General features: G+C 48.8%; 2 protein-coding genes across 4 annotated transcripts in view; one reads left to right on the forward strand and one right to left on the reverse strand.

The window, feature by feature from the left end:
• CCDC63 (coiled-coil domain containing 63) overlaps positions 1 to 8,785 on the forward strand; it is a 35,069-nt gene extending 26,284 nt beyond the window's left edge. The window contains exons 10-12 of one of the 2 annotated variants that reach the window (XM_039248158.1): positions 2,766 to 2,958; positions 5,811 to 6,014; positions 8,629 to 8,785. In XM_039248158.1, coding sequence (XP_039104089.1) covers positions 2,766 to 2,958; positions 5,811 to 6,014; positions 8,629 to 8,633 — 402 coding nt within the window. In that variant the 3' untranslated portion in view covers positions 8,634 to 8,785. Of the gene's footprint in view, positions 1 to 2,765; positions 2,959 to 5,810; positions 6,015 to 8,236; positions 8,434 to 8,628 lie in introns of those variants that run through there. The other variant, XM_039248070.1, reaches the window with a different exon arrangement.
• A 433-nt stretch (positions 8,786 to 9,218) lies between these two features.
• MYL2 (myosin light chain 2) lies at positions 9,219 to 17,595 on the reverse strand. Of its 2 annotated transcripts, XM_039255309.1 has the most exons (7): positions 17,560 to 17,595; positions 15,760 to 15,828; positions 13,137 to 13,212; positions 11,684 to 11,788; positions 11,006 to 11,084; positions 10,868 to 10,916; positions 9,219 to 9,317 (listed from the first exon to the last, which is right to left on the reverse strand). In XM_039255309.1, the coding sequence occupies exons 2-7, from the start codon at positions 15,793 to 15,795 to the stop codon at positions 9,219 to 9,221; spliced, it is 444 nt and encodes a 147-aa protein (XP_039111240.1). In that variant the 5' UTR covers positions 15,796 to 15,828; positions 17,560 to 17,595. The 2 variants fall into 2 exon arrangements, with proteins under 2 accessions (XP_039111240.1, XP_039111322.1); XM_039255391.1 differs by lacking the exon at positions 17,560 to 17,595 and having other exon boundaries at positions 15,760 to 15,843.
• Between the last annotated feature and the right edge of the window lie 215 nt (positions 17,596 to 17,810).

Here is a 17,810-nt window from a genome sequence, read left to right on the forward strand (position 1 = left end):
CTGCGGTTCTGGCTCCGAGGGACCTCACAGGAGCCTAGATATGGGGAATGACACTTCCAGAGAGGGTCCAAGTCCAAGGAGCCCCTCCGCAGGCTGAGCCCATGATTGGGGTCCCATGTCCTTGGCTCAGGGCCACCCGGTGTCGTCCACATACTTCCTTGGGGTTGGGACTGGTGAGGCTCTGCAGCTCTGGGTTTCCAAGACCTAAAGAGGGGGACCTTGGTGAGGCCCACCTGGCAACCCCCCGGCATCTCCCCCGTCCCCCCCGGGAGGTCCTTTGATCCCCTCTTTGTTCCCTTGGCTGTGGCATGACTTCCAGAGGCCTTTTTTTTCAAATGCAAATATTCCAAACACCAGAGTTTGTCTTAATAGCAATGGGATCACAGGAGGCTTTCCCCCTTACCCCTTGCTAAAGGTCATTTCCCTCTGCTCTATTCCTGGAGCCTTTCCACGTATCTTCCCTTTCCTCATCTCCTGCCCCTCTGAGAGAAGCGGGAGCACCTGTCCCTTAACGGGAGGGTTTTGCATAGGAGTTAAGCAACCAGCTCTGGGAACAAATGCTTGGGTAGGGCTCTCACAAAAGTCACTTCCTAGCTGTGTGACTTTGAGAAACTGACTTAACCTCTCTGAGCCTCTGTTTTCCACCTTTAATAGGGAGATAATAATGATCACCTCAATGGCATGTGAAGTTTGAGTAAAGTCAAGCATCTACACACTAGGCATAGGGCAGAGCAGAGACTTATTCGTGTAGCTATCGTTGTTCATCATGTAAATCAGTAAAACCTCAAAATCTCCTCACCCTGGTACTAAATAACTGCTCAAGAAATGAACTCAAGGCCGGGTACATAGACTGCTCTGTACACGGAAGCTAAACACAAGTTCACCTTTCTTCTCTGACCTCCATGTTCCCCATCTGAAATCTGAAGCAGTTGTTGAGGCTGTGTTGAGATGTTGTCAGGTGCTGGACACGTGTTATCACAGCCACATCAGGCTTTTAGTTTGCTTGACCATGTGACCTTTAATGCACCTTCAGAATGAGTGGGCAGCCCTTGCTGTCACAGGAGGAAACTCAGTCCTGGGAACCGGGACAGAGGAGGCTGCCCGGTGTGCAGGCTGAGTGACAGTTCAGATCATGGCTTCCCTTTTTTGGCTGTGTGCTTCAGAGCCTCAGTTTCTTCACCTGGAAACTGGGTGTGTGTGTGGATAGGACGGACCCCTTGGGATTGTTATTTGGGGTGATGCATGAGCCACAGGGAAGGCGGCAGTCCTCACAGGGCCCAGTTCACCTTAGCAAGCTGAGAACTCGGAGGGAGAGTCAGGAAGCGACTGGAAGCTCTCACCCCTGAGCAGGGACTCTCAGCCCCGGGGGGTGCAAATCGGATTCACCTCGGATGCCCAGGCTGTGCCCAGACCAGACCCTCTGAACCTCTGTGGCTGGGGTTAGGGCAGAAACGTTCTGAAACTCCCAAGTGATACCAATGTGAAGCCAAGATTGGGATCCAATGGACTGGCAGGGGCTCTCGGACTTCACCCTGTGTCCGAACCACCTGGAGGTTCATTAACACACGCTTTGCCAGGCCCGCTCCCAGAGCCTCTGATTCAGGGTCTGGACTGGAGCCCAAGAATCTGCATTTCTAGCAAGTTCCCTGGTGAGGCTGATGCTCCTGGTCCCCCAGGGACCCCACTTTGAGAACCACTGGGTTAGAGCAATGTGTTTTAATCAGTGAGTGGTAAAATCAGTTTGTTAGATTGAATCAGCCTTTAAAAATAATCAAACAGAGGGGCTCCTGGGTGGCTCAGTTGGTTAACCAACTTCAGCTCAGGTTATGATCTCACAGTTTGTGAGTTCGAGCCCTGCGTCAGGCTCTGTGCTGACAGCTCAGAGCCTGGTGCCTGCTTCAGGTTCTGTGTCTCCCTCTCTCTCTGACCCTCCCCTACTCATGCTCTGTCTGTCTCTCTCTCTCTTAAAAATGAATAAATATTTTAAAAAGTTAACAAAATAAAATAAAAATAATGCAACAGAACAGAATAGAAAATATGAGAACACACAATAAGAATATTGATCTGTGAATGGTTTATTTCAATTGATTAGATAATCTATATAAACACACACCCATACACATATGTACACTTGTGTGTACTATGAAGTAGGCTGCGTTATAAAACGTCTTCCTATAAGCCACAATTTAAAAAAATGAATCACCAGCTTTTAAAAAGTACTATAATCCAGTACACACATAGACACGCATACATATACGTAAGTGAAACAAAACTTACATTTAGCAATATTTACTCTCACTGCCTGCAGTGCATATTAGTATTTTCTCTTCCTTTTCTGTTCTATTTACTTTCTTGAAAATGTTGATTAAGGCCTAGTACATTGATTTTTTTAAAAAATATTTTTATTTATTTCTAGGAGAGAGACAGAGAGATAGCATGAGCAGGGGAGGGTCAGAGAGAGGGAGACACAGACTCTGAAACAGGCTCCAGGTTCTGAGCTGGCAGTCAGCACAGACCCCGACGTGGGGCTCGAACCCACGAACCGCGAGATCATGACCTAAGCGAAAGTCGGACGCTTAACCGACTAAGCCACCCAGGCGCCCCCCTAGTACATTGATTTTTGTACCCCCTCGGAGGTTTGAAAATCTGTAGCTCAGAGACTCTGGTTCCAGAGGGTCCCAAACCCCCATCCCCACTGAGAGTCCTCAGGGGTGGGCTGTGTCCAGCCTGGCTGACCTGGGGTGGGAATTGGGGTCTGTCCCCAGGAGAAACTAAAGAAGATCACGGAGGAGGCAGACATGTATGAGAACAGCTACAAGGAAATCAGCACGACTTTGGAGCATCTCAAGGCCTCGGTGGAGAGTCTGTTTAAAAAGATAAATTGTGATGCCACCATGATCCTGGGGCAGTTAGGGGAAACAGGGACAATCACTGACACCAACCTCCCACAGTACTTTGGTGAGTCAAGGGCGGGGGGCTCGCATTTGAACGATTTCTGGAGTTTTCTATGAGCGGTCACGAGGGTTTGTTCTTTGGGGGGCACGGAGCCTGGTGGTGAAGTATGTGGGCGGTAATGCCAGCCTGCCTGGGTTCAGACCCCAGTTCTGCTCTTACTAGCTGTGTGCGTTTGGGCAACGTTTGGAATCTATGCTTTAGTCTATGCATAAAGTCTATGCTTTAGTTTTTTCATCTAAAAAAATAAATGAGAAGTAAATCGATACCTACCTCATAAGGTTGTTGGGAAGATTAAATAAATTAATAGTTCTTCGAGTAAAACTATGATCACATTAATAGATGCAGAAAAAGCACTTGACAAATTCTACATCCATTCACGGTAAAAACTCTCAGCAAACTAGAACGGGAAGGAAACTTTCTTAACCTTGAAGGGCATCTACAAAATACTTACCGGCTAACCTCACGCTTAAGGGTAAAGAACTGAATGTTTTTCCTCTAAGATCAGGAACAAGGCAAGAATGTCTGTTCCCATTGCTCCTATTCAGTATCATAAAAGTGGTCCCAAACCACGCAGTAAGGCAAGAAAAAGAACTGAAAAGCACACAGATTGGAAAGGAAGAAATAAAGCGCTCAGAGCAGTGTTTGGCATGTCACCAATGCCTATCAACTAGAACACACATTTCTAGCCATAGGCCCTTAGCTCAGGATAGAGAAGGAAGGATGTACCTCCAGAGATCCTCACAATTTGGAGGGAACGGCTTGCTTTTAGAATAAAACCTAAGGTTCTTAATACAATCTGTGTTTGGGAATTTCCCAATATCTCCCTCCTGCCGGGTTCAGTGATTTGCCAGGAGGGGTCACAGGCTCTGCATGTAGTGGCTTTATTTGTTATAGCAAAAGGATCAAAGCAAAATCAGCGAGAGGAAAAGGCGCATGGAGTGAAGTCTGGAGGAAGCCGGGAGCGAGCGTCCCAGAGCGGGTCACACAGGATGCGCTTGGTTCCGCCAGCACTGAGTTGTGACGACATACGTGAAATGCTATGAACCAGGAAAGCTCATTAGAGAGACTGTGCCCAGGGCTTTAAGGGGAAAAAAACAACAACAGTTATTTAGCATAAACATGTTTTATACATACAGGTTAGGCACACTGAGCCTCTAGTATCAGTTAATGATGATAGGAACCTTCTTGAAGTCCAAGTTCCCTGATGCCAGCCTCAGGCCAACCTGGGAAGGCAACCTGGGACTTTCAAGAGACAGCTAAGTGTTAACTGTGTTAACTCTTTCCTGCCCACCTAGGTTCTACCCAGCCTGGCCCCTGCTTATATTTCTCATCTTTCTCGTCCTGCCCTCTCTACTTGCTTACATCTCAAGTCACACCATTCTATGTATTGAACACCTCCTCCATTCTCCCCCACCTCAGGGCCTTTGCACAGGCTGAGTTCCTTCTCATTCTCAGATCTCAGTTTAAATGTCCTCTCTCTAGCAAGGCTTCCCTCCACTGCCTACCTGAAGCAGGTGTCCCCTCTACACACACTGTCATTCCCTCTCCTGACAGTCCTTTTATGTAACATTCATCCACTCTCTTTCCATGTACAAGTAGCTCTCACTCCCTGAATCTGTGCGGTTTTCGAGATCTGATAGCAAGTGGCAGATGCAAATATTTTTGATCTCTGATTTTCAGAAAGAATGGCAACAGTATGGCTAGTATGAGGTTTATTTAAAACATTCTCGGGGCGCCTGGGGGGCTCAGTTGGTTAAGCGTCCGACTTCGGCTCAGGTCATGATCTCACGGTTCGTGGGTTCGAGCCCCGCGTCGGGTTCTGTGCTGACAGGTCAGAGCCTGGAGCCTGTTTCAGATTCTGTATCTCCCTCTCTCTCTGACCCTCCCCTGCTCACACTGTCTCTCTCAATCTCTCTCTCTCTCAGAAATAAATAAAAACATTAAAAAAATTCTCCAGATCCAGGAGTTACCAAATCTAGATAATGAGCACCTGGAAAGCAAGGGATGTGTACGTTTTTCTGCGTACTTATTGAATTTGTCCTTCTGTCTGTCTTCCTCCCACACACTGAAGCTTATGAGCTTCGTCAGGGCTGAGATCGCATCTTCGCTGTTACTGTTGTTGTGTTTCTCCTCCACACATCGCAGCACCCAGCTGTGTGCCTGGCATGGTAGGCACCCAACAATCACTTGTAGAGTGGGTATGATCCCATGAGGCCAGTGAATGCGCAGGGCTCTGACGCCGCGGGAAGGGGAACCCCCCCCCCCCAGACTCGGCAGGTTGGAGAAACATTCCGACAGGTGGCAGGAGCCTGAGGCAAGTCTCAAAACACCAGTAGGGGTTATTCAGGGAGGGGCGCAGGGAAAAGCATTCTAGGCAGAAGGAACAGCATGAGCGAAGGCTTGGAAGCCTGAGACAGAGGGCACAGGGGAAACATCAGTACTTTGGGAGTCTGCCTGTGACTCCTGATTGTTAGTGTAACCCACAGTTTCCCATCTTTTCATTATTGCCGTCCACGGAGCCTTTTTAGACATCCTTTTCCTAATTGTCCTCCTCATGAAATTGAAACACTGCAGATATAAGCTATAGTTGTTAATGTTCTGTATGTATATGTTTTATGTTATAAAGTCAGATTTGTTTTCACTTCTCAAAAACCAAATTTTGCCCTCTCGGGGCGATAGTGCTCTCTGGAGAATGCATGGTGTGACCAAGAGAAAGCCTCGTACTTAGAGGTGCACATGTCCCTGCTCTCTGTTCCTTCCCTTCCTCTCCAGCCGGGGGGGTTGGGGGGGGGGCAGGGGCACCTCCAATCCCTGTCAGCTGCCATCTTGGTTCTGATTGATTTTTTTCCCCCCAGCCATCATTGAGAAGAAGACCAATGACCTACTGCTGATGGAGTCCTACAAGCGGATCCTGGATATAGAAGGGGCAGAGACCGAGGTCCCGCCGCCCTTCATCAACCCTTTCTGGGGTGGCTCTGCCCTCCTCAAGCCTGCAGAACCCATCAAGGTCATCCCCCCGGTGTTCGGGGCTGACCCCTTCAGCGACAGGCTGGATGAAGGTGAGTTCTCTTTCTCCCCTGATCCGCGCAGGCTGCTAGGAGACCTGTGCCAGAGAGAGTCTGCAGCGTTGAGCCTCAGTTTCCCTTTATGAGCCTCGTAGGCCCGTCCATTCCATTGGGTTCCATCATGGCTGTGGCCCCTTGACTTGTTTTGCCTGGGGGTGCTTCTCTCTACAGTGCGATGACCCAGCCGCAGATCCTGAAGTTTAGCAATCCTGGGTATTTTTTTAAAATCACTGCTTTGTGACCATTTAAAAAGAACTTTAAAGCGCCTAGAGTTTACAAATCGGCAGGTTGCAGACACGGAAGATTCCCTAATTGCATCTCTACCCTTACCTTTCAGCCCCGAGTCTTACTCCACCCATGGCCATTCTGGGGCCACCCAGGCGTGTCCCACAACCTCAGGGTTGAGGCAGCTGCGGCTTGGTTCGTGCCAGGAGCCAGATGCCTAACTCTGGCCCCGCCTGGGTCATTGACCTCCCTTCCTGACACTCCCCTCACACGGCGAAGCAGCGCTTCTCTCTGGGGGAGGGGAGAAAATCAGCCCCTCCTGGGTTTTGGAGGGCAGTTTGGCCACATGTGTGGCAAGCCGGAGACCTGAGTACACCCGTGCAGCCCGTTTCTCTCCTGTGCAGGCTGGTCCTTTAGAAACATGTATTCAAGGTTCAAAGATAAAAGTAGGGCCATGTTCACCGCAGCCCCAAACTGGAAATGACTGAACTGCTCACCCATAGAGACTGGTCACGTGGATTACAGGGCACCCATCGTGCAACGACTCTGTGCAGACACAGACAAGAATGCAGCGGGTCAACATGAACTCCCTCCCTCCACCCGCCCCCAATATAAACTCTCTCACACACACAAACACACAATACAAACTCACACACTCTCAAACGTATAATTTATATATAAATTATATATGTGTGATTATATATGGATTATAGGATATAATATCCTATATCCTATAATATCCAAGGGACTTGGGGCCATGCCTGGAGATATTTTTGTTCTCACACCTGGGAGGTGCTGCTGGCATCTAGTGGCCAGGGAAGCTGCTAGAAATCCTACACCGCACAAGACAGCCCTGGACAACCCTGATGTATAATAGGGAAAGAGATGTGTGTAATGAGAGAGAGGAGGAGGAGGGAGAGAGGTTGAGAAGGAAGGAAGGGGGAAGGGGTCTTGATTATACATATGAAAACAAAGGATTTATAGGCTGTCTTGCAGGCGGTATTTCTAGGTGGTGATTTACAGACAAGTGTGCCCGTTCCAAGTTAAACAATTCTGTATTGTTTAAATTGTTCTTTTCCAATGGTCTTGAGCAACTTGAGTAATCAGAGAAAACTAGATTTTTTTTTTAAAGCCGCCCCATCTCTCTAAGCAGGGCTTCAAGCATGCAGGCATGTCAGAGATGGAGGGGGAGGACTGAGGAAGGATCGCCAGCGCACGCGCATGCACACACACACACACACACACACACACACATCTCTGGTTTGATCGAATCAATGCAACGGAAACTTGGCAGGGGTGAAAGCGTGGCCTGGGGTCTGGTGTTAGTCACCTATGCACAGTTTCCCTTTGCCCTTTGAGTTCCTAAAAGAGGAAGGTGACAGGTCACAGATGCTGGTAACACTATCCTCACCAGGTCAGGAACTTGCAGATGATGTTTTCACTTCTGCTCAAGGGAATGTTGCTGAGCACTGGATTCTCTTAGCTCGCTAGTCTCTGTGGCTCATATGTATGAGTTAGAAGAGGCGCACCCTCTGTACAGATTAATTAAGGTGCCCCTTCTGTGTAGATATGATTTGGCAATCAAGTGGGGTGAGGGCTGGATTTCAGCCCATCCATTCACCTGTCCCCACTAGGTGTCTTTGTTCAGTCTACATCCTGAACTGCCTACAAGGCACATGGTGGCCTTGTCTTGTTGATATTAAACTAAACTCAACTTTGCATATTTCTCTGGGAGAAAAAACCAGTTATCATCTGGACATCCCTGTGCAGTACATCTCTTCCGATGTGCCTCCTCCCTGAGCCTCAAGAATATTCACACTCCACCCCCAGCACTGTGGAGAGGGGGGCCCCAAACCAGGCTTGGACATCCTTGCCTTGGGCCTCCACGAACGGGGCAGAGAGGCACTGTCCCTGAGAAGGAAGCTCCCCCTCCCCACTCCTTGCCGGGTCAGATTTCCGAACTCCTCACACGAGCCCCATCTTTGACGCAGTGGACCAGCCCCTGGACCACAGCAGCCTTCGGCAGCTCGTGCTCAGCAACTACAGTGCGAAGGAGTTTCGAAGCAGGGACTCCCACTCAGAGAGCATACCAGACAAAGGGGACGACCTGAGGCCCAAGAAGAAGTTAGCGGGCTGAGGTAGACGGGGCTACCTTTGTACCAGAGGTAATAAATGTTCTGTTCTTTAACCCCAGTGTCTCCTCACACTCATTACTAAGAGACTAGATTAGGGTTCTGGGAGCCACTATGGGACACGGCAGAGGAGTAGGAAGTCACCATGGCTCCCGTGAGCCCCCTGAGGTGGTGCTCCGTTACCTGAAATTAGAGATTAACCTCTTACAGCTAACTGATGTGATTCTTTACCAAATGATCCATATTCTTAGCATGAATGTGAGGCCTCTTCCTCTTACTTCATCATGGGGCCTAGCTGAGCACATCTACGGGAGAAACGTTCCAATGGCATCCTGAAGGGAAGGACGTCACGGAATCTAAGCGCTACAGGTGCTTGAGCTTTCTGGAAGAAAGGGCTGTGGTCCTCTGGTTACCATTACAATAAATTGTGGCCCTTGATAGAAATGGTCCTGAGTGGCTGGGAAGGTCTATTTCAAATAAAGAGTCACTAGGATTCAATAATAATGACAGCAGGGACATCACTCGCTCATACTCTGCCTTCATGGGAACGAGCAAAGGACGTTCCTCACTCAAGGCACTTCTGTCAGAGAAACACCAGGAACAAATACACAGCCTCCTGTTTATTCGCACACAGCTTCTGGATGGATTTCCATCTGCAGGATGTGTGGCCATGGAGCATCTTGAACCACTGAGGTTGCAAAGAAGACGGAAGTGGATAATGAGGCAGCCACGCAGCTAACAGGCCAGGATCAGGGATGGCGGCAGTACTGGGCAGAGTGAGAGGAGGGCAGGGACCACCTCCCCGCCAAAGACAAGCCCAGGCTTGGGTGATGGGCCCCTCTCAGTCCTTCTCTTCTCCGTGGGTGATGATGTGCACCAGGTTCTTATAGTCCAAATTGCCAGTCACATCAGGGGGGAAGGCTGCGAACATCTGCTCGATCTGCAAAGAACCAGCAACACGTGTTGATCGGGGCAGGAGTGCAAGTGAGAGGGGCAGCTGTGTGGGGGGGCGGGTCCCCGAGCAGAGGCAGTAGGGGTGTGGTGGACTCGGGGACACGACACTCAGGTCCCCCTCCAGGAAGGCCTTGTGGCTTAGCTGCTGTGGAGGGCTGCCAGCCCCAAGGTCATGGTCTACCTGGGGTAGCCCGCAGCCCGCTGATCATTGTGAGGCCCAGTGTGGGACCCCGAGCTCCAGGGCTCCCCGCGGGGCCGGGGGTGGGGAGCCAGGACACTCGTAGGGCCTGACTTGAGGTTTGACCTCTCCCTCCGTGCCTCCTGCTTCCTTGCCCTTCCTTACTCTTCTGCAGAGGCTGACCCCAAGGGCCATCCCGTAGGGATGTTCCTGGGAATCCAGCCTGCAATGGGTAAAGCAGGGGTCGCAGACTCGGGGGTTGTAAAGGGGGAAGGCAGGCTATGCCGGGGAGCAAGGGGGGCTGGTGGGGGCTGTGGGTAAACCCAGACACAACCTACCTCCAGAGGTGTCCGCAGCTCAGGGCCGGCCGGATGAGGCCGTGTGGACAAGGAGGGCCAACCCTTTGAGGGAATCTGAGTCTTTGAGGGAAACTAGGAATCTAGATTTTTAACATGCAGCTTCCACATTTAGAAAGCATCGGCTAGTTATTTTTAAAAACACATATTGGCTAATAAAAGCTAACGCTTTGTATTGTGCTTATTGCACGCTTTAGCACCTCACGTATATCAACTTGTTTAATCTTCACAGCCTGCTACAAGGATGAGGTAGCTTTACAGAGGAGCAGCTTTACAGGTGAGGAAAGTGAGGCACAGTGAGGTCCAAGAGCTCGTCCAAATTCACCAGGCTGGTGGGGGGTGAAGGCAGGCTCTTTGAACCGCTTGAGTTTTGGTGGGGGCAGCAGCGGGAGAATCTACATAAAATTTGTAGTGAAATGTGGAACTGGTCGAAATTGGGCCTGACCAGGGGCTGTTTTAAATAGATTCAGGTTCATTAAAAACTCGACAGGATCATGGCTTACTGGTGCCCCTTCTTCAGGCACATTACTGCCACCTGCCAGAAGAAGTCATATACACTCTTGGTTTTAAAAAAAAAAAAAAAAAAAAAGAATTGTATCCGGACACTTTACTGCCACCTGCTGGAAGACTGTTGCAACAAGCACGTACAGCATCCAGGAGAACTGTGCAGTGCAGAACCTTCATGACAGTATGGGGGACCCTGCAAACCACCCTCATCCATCGGGGAACTGGTGCTCCAACCAGGGGTAGACCTGGGTTGGAATCCAGTCCCCAGCGTTTACCGTTAATATTGTCCTTTTAGGCATGTGACTAACTTCCCTGGGCTTCAGTTTCCCCATCTATAAAATGACAATAATACTAGTAGTTTCTGCCTCATAGGGTGATTGAATGAAATGAGATAGGGGCTCAGTGGAAGGTTCTCTCTCAGTGTGGAGCCGGGGGGTTTTAGGAAAGAGGGTGACACAGGAGCTGGGTGCAGTGTTGTGTCCAAGGGGCTGTTACCTCCTCCTTGGAAAATCTCTCTGCCTGCGTGGTCAGCATCTCACGAACGCTGCCGAAAGAGAACAGCAGGTGTTGGCGCCAGGTGTGTGTAAGGCAGGCAGGGAACCCCCACGTCTTCCCCCCACAGATCCTACTTACTAATCGGCCCTGAGCACCCCTTTGCCTTCAGGGTCAAACACTTTGAATGCGTTGAGAATGGTCTCCTCAGGGTCTGCCCCTGAAACAGAAAGCAGGGTTGAATCATGCCGAGGGTGGTCAGGACCCCGCGGTACCCCAGGAGGCAGGGCCCCTCAAAGATGGAGGGGCCAGAGCAAGGCTGTTTTGCTCAGAGGAAAGGCCCTGCCTTCCTTTGAGCACTGAACCTTGGTAATTGGAAAGAGTGGGCTGAGAATCCAGTCATTTCTGAGCAAACCCAGGGTCAAAAGGGGATCTAGATTCAGAAAGACTGGGATTCGAATCCCGACCCCAGCATTTGCTAGCTGTGTGGCCACAAGCAAGTGGCTTTCCATCTCTGAGCCTTAGATGGGAGATAAGAATAGAAACTACCTCCTAGATGCCAAATGAGGTCATGGATCCAAAGTGTGTAGCCTGGGGTCTGGTTCAGGCGAAGCCTCGGAGCGATATTAGCTACTGCTTCGCCCCACCCTCCACCCCCACTGTTACTCTGCTTTCACCTTCTGCCAATGCCCCCATGAAGCCTCCTAGTGCTTTAATTCACACCCAAAGAGGAAGACACATAAAGATACACACACACAGGTGCATAAATGCAGATGCACATACACAGATTCGCACAGACAGATACACACTTGAGCTTACCCTTAAGCTTCTCCCCAAACATTGTTAGGAACACAGTAAAGTTAATTGGACCTGGAGCTTCCTTGAGCATTTCATCAATTTCCTCATTTTTCACGTTTACACGCCCTAGGGCAGGAGATAGGTACACATTCAGGGCCCCCGCGCTGGGGCAGAAACAGCTGTTAGGACCCTGGCATTTGCCTTCCTAATGCCACTTCACAGAATCTAGTCTAGGACAAACAGAGATGGAGTGGGCGGGACCCAGAATCCCCATGAGAAGATGTTCTCAACAGTGTTATTTATAATAGCCTGGGGTGCCTGGGTGGCTCAGTTGGTTAAGTGTCCGACTTTGGCTCAGGTCATGATCTCACAGTCTGTGAGTTCGAGCCCTGTGTCAGGCTCTGTGCTGACAGCTGGGAGCCTGGTACCTGCTTCGGATTCTGTGTATCTCTCTCTCTGTGCCCCTCCCCTGCTCGTGCTCTGTCTCTGTCTCAAAAATAAGTAAACATTTAAAAAATTATAATAGACAGCTGGACACAGCCCAAGTATCTAACGTGGGGAGGGGTTAGCTATTTTTATAGTAGTGTCTTCATAACCTGGAACATTTTAAACAGATATTTTAACTTTTTACTGATATGGGAAATGCTCCTATTACAAATGATCCCTTCTCAGTTGGAGGTGGGAGAGGCAGATCAGAATCACCTTAAGGGAACTTTTTCAGATTACCTCTGCTGCAACCCACATGGCCTTGGAGATTCTCATAGATCCTGTGCTAGCCTCTGCCACAAGCCCATATAGCACCTTTGTGCAAATGTTTAAAAGTCACCCCTTCTTAAGGTAATTTATGTTTTAAATATAAAAATCTACAGTGGCCACAAATGTGAAGAGTAATTTGTAGAACTGTGTAGTGCACAACCCGTTCAGCTGTTCATGGTGGCCCTGAGTTCTGGGAGTAAGAGCGGAGGGGGGTGGGTGGTGGCAGGGTGCACATATATATTTTGAAAAAGCTCCATACACTATTGCTCACACTACTGAGATGTTAAATTTAAAAAGCTGGATCCAAAATAGAATGATTCTAATCTCAAAACAACAGCAACAACAAAAACTCCACAAAAAACCCAAAGGTACTTAGAAAAGACTGAGAGGCTGAAATGTTACAGTGGAATGTGACCTAATGGTTAACGTTTCCTCCTTTATACTTTTCTGAATTTCCCAAATTTTCTATTCTGAGCTGGCATTGCATTCAAAATCACAGAAAAAAAGTTAGTTTGAAAGAAACGAAAGCTATGTGGAGACACTCAAAGCCTAAATAGTTCTTTGCTTATCCTCTGAAGTATGTCTTAAAGGCCAACCATGATTGAGCCATTTCTTTGAAAAATGACAAGCTCTTGACCTTTTCAGTGGCTCACTTTCCACCCCTCAGGAGGGTGGGATAAGGAGACCGTCCTGCAGGCCTGGGGGATGGGGGACATACCAAGAGCCGCAAAGGTGTCCCTCAAATCATTCTTGTCGATGAAGCCATCCCTGTTCTGGTCCATGATGGTGAAGGCCTGTGGAAGGGGGCAGTTGGCCAGTCAGCCCAGGAGAAGTCAGGCAGGGGAGCCCAAGAGATCAGGCTGCGGACTGGGGGAAATGGGATTCTGGGATTCGGGGAGCATTGAAGGACATTAGGTCAAGGGTCAGAGACTGGAAACTGGCCGTTCATCAAAATGTTAGGCATAGCGTTACCATGTGATCCAGTAGTTGCCCCAAGAGAACTGAACACATCTGTCCATGTGGAAACCTGTGCCTGAATGTCCATAGCAGCATTATTTACCATGGCCCAAACCTGGAAACAGCCCACATGTCCATCGACGGGTGGATGGATACACAGAATGTGGTCTAGCCATGCGATGGGTTACTGCTCAGCAATGAAAGGAAGGAGATCCTGACACATGATGCTGAACGAAAAAAGTCAGGGCAAAAAGCCATACGGTGTGTTTTTACAAAATTCCTAGAACGGGCAAATCTGTAGGAATTGAAAATAGATCAGCGCTGGCCAGAGGCTGGGGGCAGAAGGGAACGGGTAGTGACTGCTAATGAGTGTGAGGTTTGTTTATGGGGTGATAGAAATGTTTGGAAGTTAGTGGTGATGGCTGCAGAGCTCTGCAACTATAGCAAAACACCACCGAATTGTACACGTAGTTTTAAAAAGGTGAATGTGAGGGGTGCCTGGGTGGCTCAGTCGGTTAAGCCTCCAACATCGGCTCAGGTCATGATCTCACGGTTGGTGGGTTCACGCCCCACATCGGGCTCTGTGCTGACAGCTCAGAACCTGGAGCCTGTTTCAGATTCTGTGTCTCCCTCTCTCTCTGACCCTCCTCTGCTCACGCTGTCTCTCTCTCTGAAATAAATAAAACATTAAAAAAAAAAAAAGGTGAATGTGAGGTGTGTGAATTATATTTCTATGAAGTTGTTACTTAAAAAATCAAGTTGGGGGCACCTGGGTGTCTTAGTCTGTTAAGCATTTAGCTCTTGATTTCCACTCAGGGCAAGATCTCACGGTTCTTGAGTTCAAGCCCTGCATCCAGCTCTGTGCTAACAGTGCAGAGCCTGCTTGGGATTCTCCCTCCCTCGCTCTCTGCCCCTCCCCTGTGCATACACGGACTCTCTCAAATAAATATAAATCAAGTTAAAAAAAATAAAATAAAAAAAAATCAAGTTAATACCTGGGGTCTCAGCAGCAGCCTCCCCCCACCCCTCACCAAAGCCCGGTTATCTGTAAAACGGGGCCAGCGATCTTTCCCAGGTGCCTCCCAGGGGGACACCAAGAGCTTTGTAAATGCCCAGGTATTTTACAAATGACTTATCATCTCCCTGTTTTTTGAGTTCTTTGCAGCTGGTTCCTGAAAGTATTTGCACCCGGCTCCCCATGCCCTCCCAGCAGCTGATCTCATTCCAGAGACTGGGACGGGGGGGGGGAGTAGGGGCGGTGGAGTCTTCTCCCTGGAAGGTGACAATTTCAAGTTCAGATATAACATTTCATGGTGGGAGTTCTTTCCCAGAAGGCCTAGAGGACATGGCATTCCTGCGATCTGAACACTAGTGAGGGCAAAAAGCATTAGGGTTTGCATCCCATTTGGAAGTCCCAAACGGTTTCCCCTTTGATAGAGGACACACCGGCCTCTTTGGCATCTTTTCATCTGGAGGCGCAGGTGGGAGTGTGGCTGACTCAGTGTGAGCCAGAGGGACTGCTGGAAAATTCATTCAGAGTCTCTCCTTCTAAGCCTGCGGGCAGTGGCTTAATTTGCCCTAATTGGTACTTAGGTTTATTTAATAAGGCGCACTCCCATTGAATGTGACAGGTTTCAACCTTGGTCGTGTTCCACAATGGACAGCCGTATAATTTAAAATCTAAGAGATACTCGTTTTCATCTCTCAGTTTGGCAGAAGTAATATTTTTAGGCTCTTAATATTCACTGTTGACGGAGATGTAGGGGCAAAAGACACTCTTTCCTTTTGGAGCTGATGGGAGTAGGTATTAGTACATTTCTGGGGGGCAAGTGCTTCTAGTTGTTTTTAGTTCATTTTTTAAAGTCCTGTGACCCAACACTTCTGCTTTTAGGAATTTACCCCAAGGAAACAAGCAAAGATGTGTTATAATCATAGAGCATTCTAAGCAAAGGAACATCCAGCCATGGGAAGTGGTTTCAATAAATTGATAGAAAATGTTGATGCGGAATTGCTCAAAGAAAAATAGCAAAATAGTTTAAAAATAGTTTAAAGGTATATACACATAATACAAAATGACTTGAAGGATATTAAAATGTTAATGGATTATCTCCGGGTCATAAAATTATAAGTCATTTTTATGTTGTTCTTTGTGCTTTTCTGAAAATTTCCCCCAACACTTTTAACAAGAAATACGCTTTACTTTGTGATTGGCAAAAATTATTTAAAATAATTTCTTGAAATGGTTCGTGCACATGTTGAGACTGAATTTGGGGTTGTTTGGAGGATATAAACCTCTAACCACCAGGTCCCTGCAGGAACGGGAAACGTTCTCTCTGACAGGTGGGAATCTCCATCCGGGTGGATGATTCAACAGCTGCACCCACCTCCTTAAATTCCTGGATCTGGGTCTGTTCAAACATAGAGAACACGTTGGAATTGGCTCCGTCTGCTCTCTTCTTGGCTTTCTTAGGTGCCTGCATGAGGGGGGGGGGGGCGGGGGAGAGGGACGTCAATTAAAAGAGTCAGAAGCTGGGAGCAGTGTCCCTTCTCTGGGTGAGTCTCAGCCACTCATCTGTGAAATGGGGGTATGATGCCCACTTTCATCTCCAAATGGTGATACTGGAGGGATAAGAGAACCCAGAATCCACCCTCTGGTAGATTGTCAGAGACAGTGGGTTTGCAGCACCACCTTTGCAAACGAGGGGAGGTGAAGATGCGTCTCTGGGGACGGAGGTACCATTTCAGATCAGCCCTGGTGGGATCCAGCTGCATTTCACAAAAAGTTCAGTAATGCACAGAAGGAGAATTGATTGCTCAGGGAAAACGTCAGGCTCACTAAACCATGAGGAATGTGAGATGAAATGACACTTTTTCAGGGTGTTAAAACCCACTGCTCCCCCTCCCCAGTTCTCCTTTGATCCAAATGGCAGTGAAATATCTTTTCTAAATGTTCTGTCCTTGCGCGCACACACAGTGCAGAGAAGGGCAAGTTAACATTTGTCTCCACCCCGCTTCTCTCTGACTTGAAATAGTTAGAGCAATGCTCGAACGCTATACATACATGATTTCATGTAATCCTCCTGTCAAGTACAGACTATGATTACTGTAGCTATTTAACCAGGAAGTCAACTGGAGCTCAGAGAGGTTTTGTTACTTGCCCAAGGTCACACAGGCACACGGAGGCAGGACCGGAGTTGCACTTGGGCAGTCTGACTCCAGAGTCTGGGCCCCTAACCATCCTCCTACACTGGCCCTGATGTGGGGGCTTCCTGCTTCCGGAGGGGGACACCTAACCAAACAGCATGGCGGGGAGGGGGTGGGGGGAAGAAAGGTTTTAAATTTGCAAGTTCAAAAGGTGAAAACAAAAAGATTCTTTTCCCCAGCTGCCTGAACAAGAGAAAAGAATTACAATTTGATCCTTAAAAGCGTTCAATCCCATTTTGCAAGCCCTGGGAGTTATTGATTCCACGAGAGGTCAGCAGGCAAGCCATAAAAAAGCCAACTCTCTTATTCTGTTTTTGTGAGTCCCTGGGAGCTGCTGTTATTTGTGGCTTATCGGGGCATTGATTGGGGTTCCTCTGTGCGCACACAGCAAGTACTGCTTTTTCCACCAGGGGCTGGGGCCCTCAAAAGCCACCTTTCTGCCCCTCCCCTCTGGTCCTCTGCTTGTAGGTGGTGTTCCCCCTCTCCCCCCCCCCCACACACACAGGGTCACACCTCAAGGAGCCCTCGCTACTCACCATGGCGGAAAGGACACAGCACTGTTCACCAGGAAGAATCCTACAGGCTGCCCAGCTCTCCTCCGCCCGGGAACAATAAATACTTCCTCCCCACGTTTAAAAATAACCCCATGACCACTTTTGGCAGTAATAGGTGAGGCGGACACCACCTAAGGCCCCCCCATCCCATGCCGTTCTTCTGAAGTAAGGGGAGCTCACTCGGTGACACATGAGACCCAAAAAGGCATTCAAGGTTAAAGAGACAGGCGGCTGGGTCACAGGGTGAGATGCTGCACGCTTTCGGCAGCACTTAGGCGGGAGACACTTGTGCTTGTCAATTTTGAGAAAGAAAACGGCAGAGGGAGAGGAGACCATTAGAATTCTGTAACAGGATCAGGGTCCCACCCCAGGGCCTTTGCACCTGCACTTCCTTCTGTCTGGGGAATTTTTCCATCAGACATCTGCGAGGCTCCCTCCCTCCCTGCCCTCAGATCTTTGCTCAAATATCACCTTCTCTGTGAGACCTCCCCACCATCCTGTCTAAAATAGCCACTCACTCTCTGCCCTCCAGAACCCCTTCTCTGCTTTGTTTTTTTGCATCGCGCTTACCACTTCCTGACGTACAGTGTAATTCATGTATTTATTTTGTTTGGTGTCAGTGAACAGTCAGCTCAGGAGAGCAGGGTCCTTTTTGGTTTTCCTCACCATTCTCCCCT

The sequence above is a fragment of the Hyaena hyaena genome, unplaced genomic scaffold (genome assembly GCF_003009895.1).
Source record: "Hyaena hyaena isolate Hyena2069 unplaced genomic scaffold, ASM300989v1 scaffold_0, whole genome shotgun sequence".
NCBI classification, from domain to species: Eukaryota; Metazoa; Chordata; class Mammalia; order Carnivora; family Hyaenidae; genus Hyaena; species Hyaena hyaena.

Coding starts and splice junctions, on each gene's coding strand:
- MYL2 (XM_039255309.1), bottom strand. CDS start 15,795: ATGTTTGAACAGACCCAGATCCAGGAATTTAAGGAG. Junction 13,213..15,759: donor AGATCCAGGAATTTAAGGAG/GTGGGTGCAGCT, acceptor CCCCTTCCACAG/GCCTTCACCATCATGGACCA. Junction 11,789..13,136: donor GGACACCTTTGCGGCTCTTG/GTATGTCCCCCA, acceptor CTCCTGCCCTAG/GGCGTGTAAACGTGAAAAAT.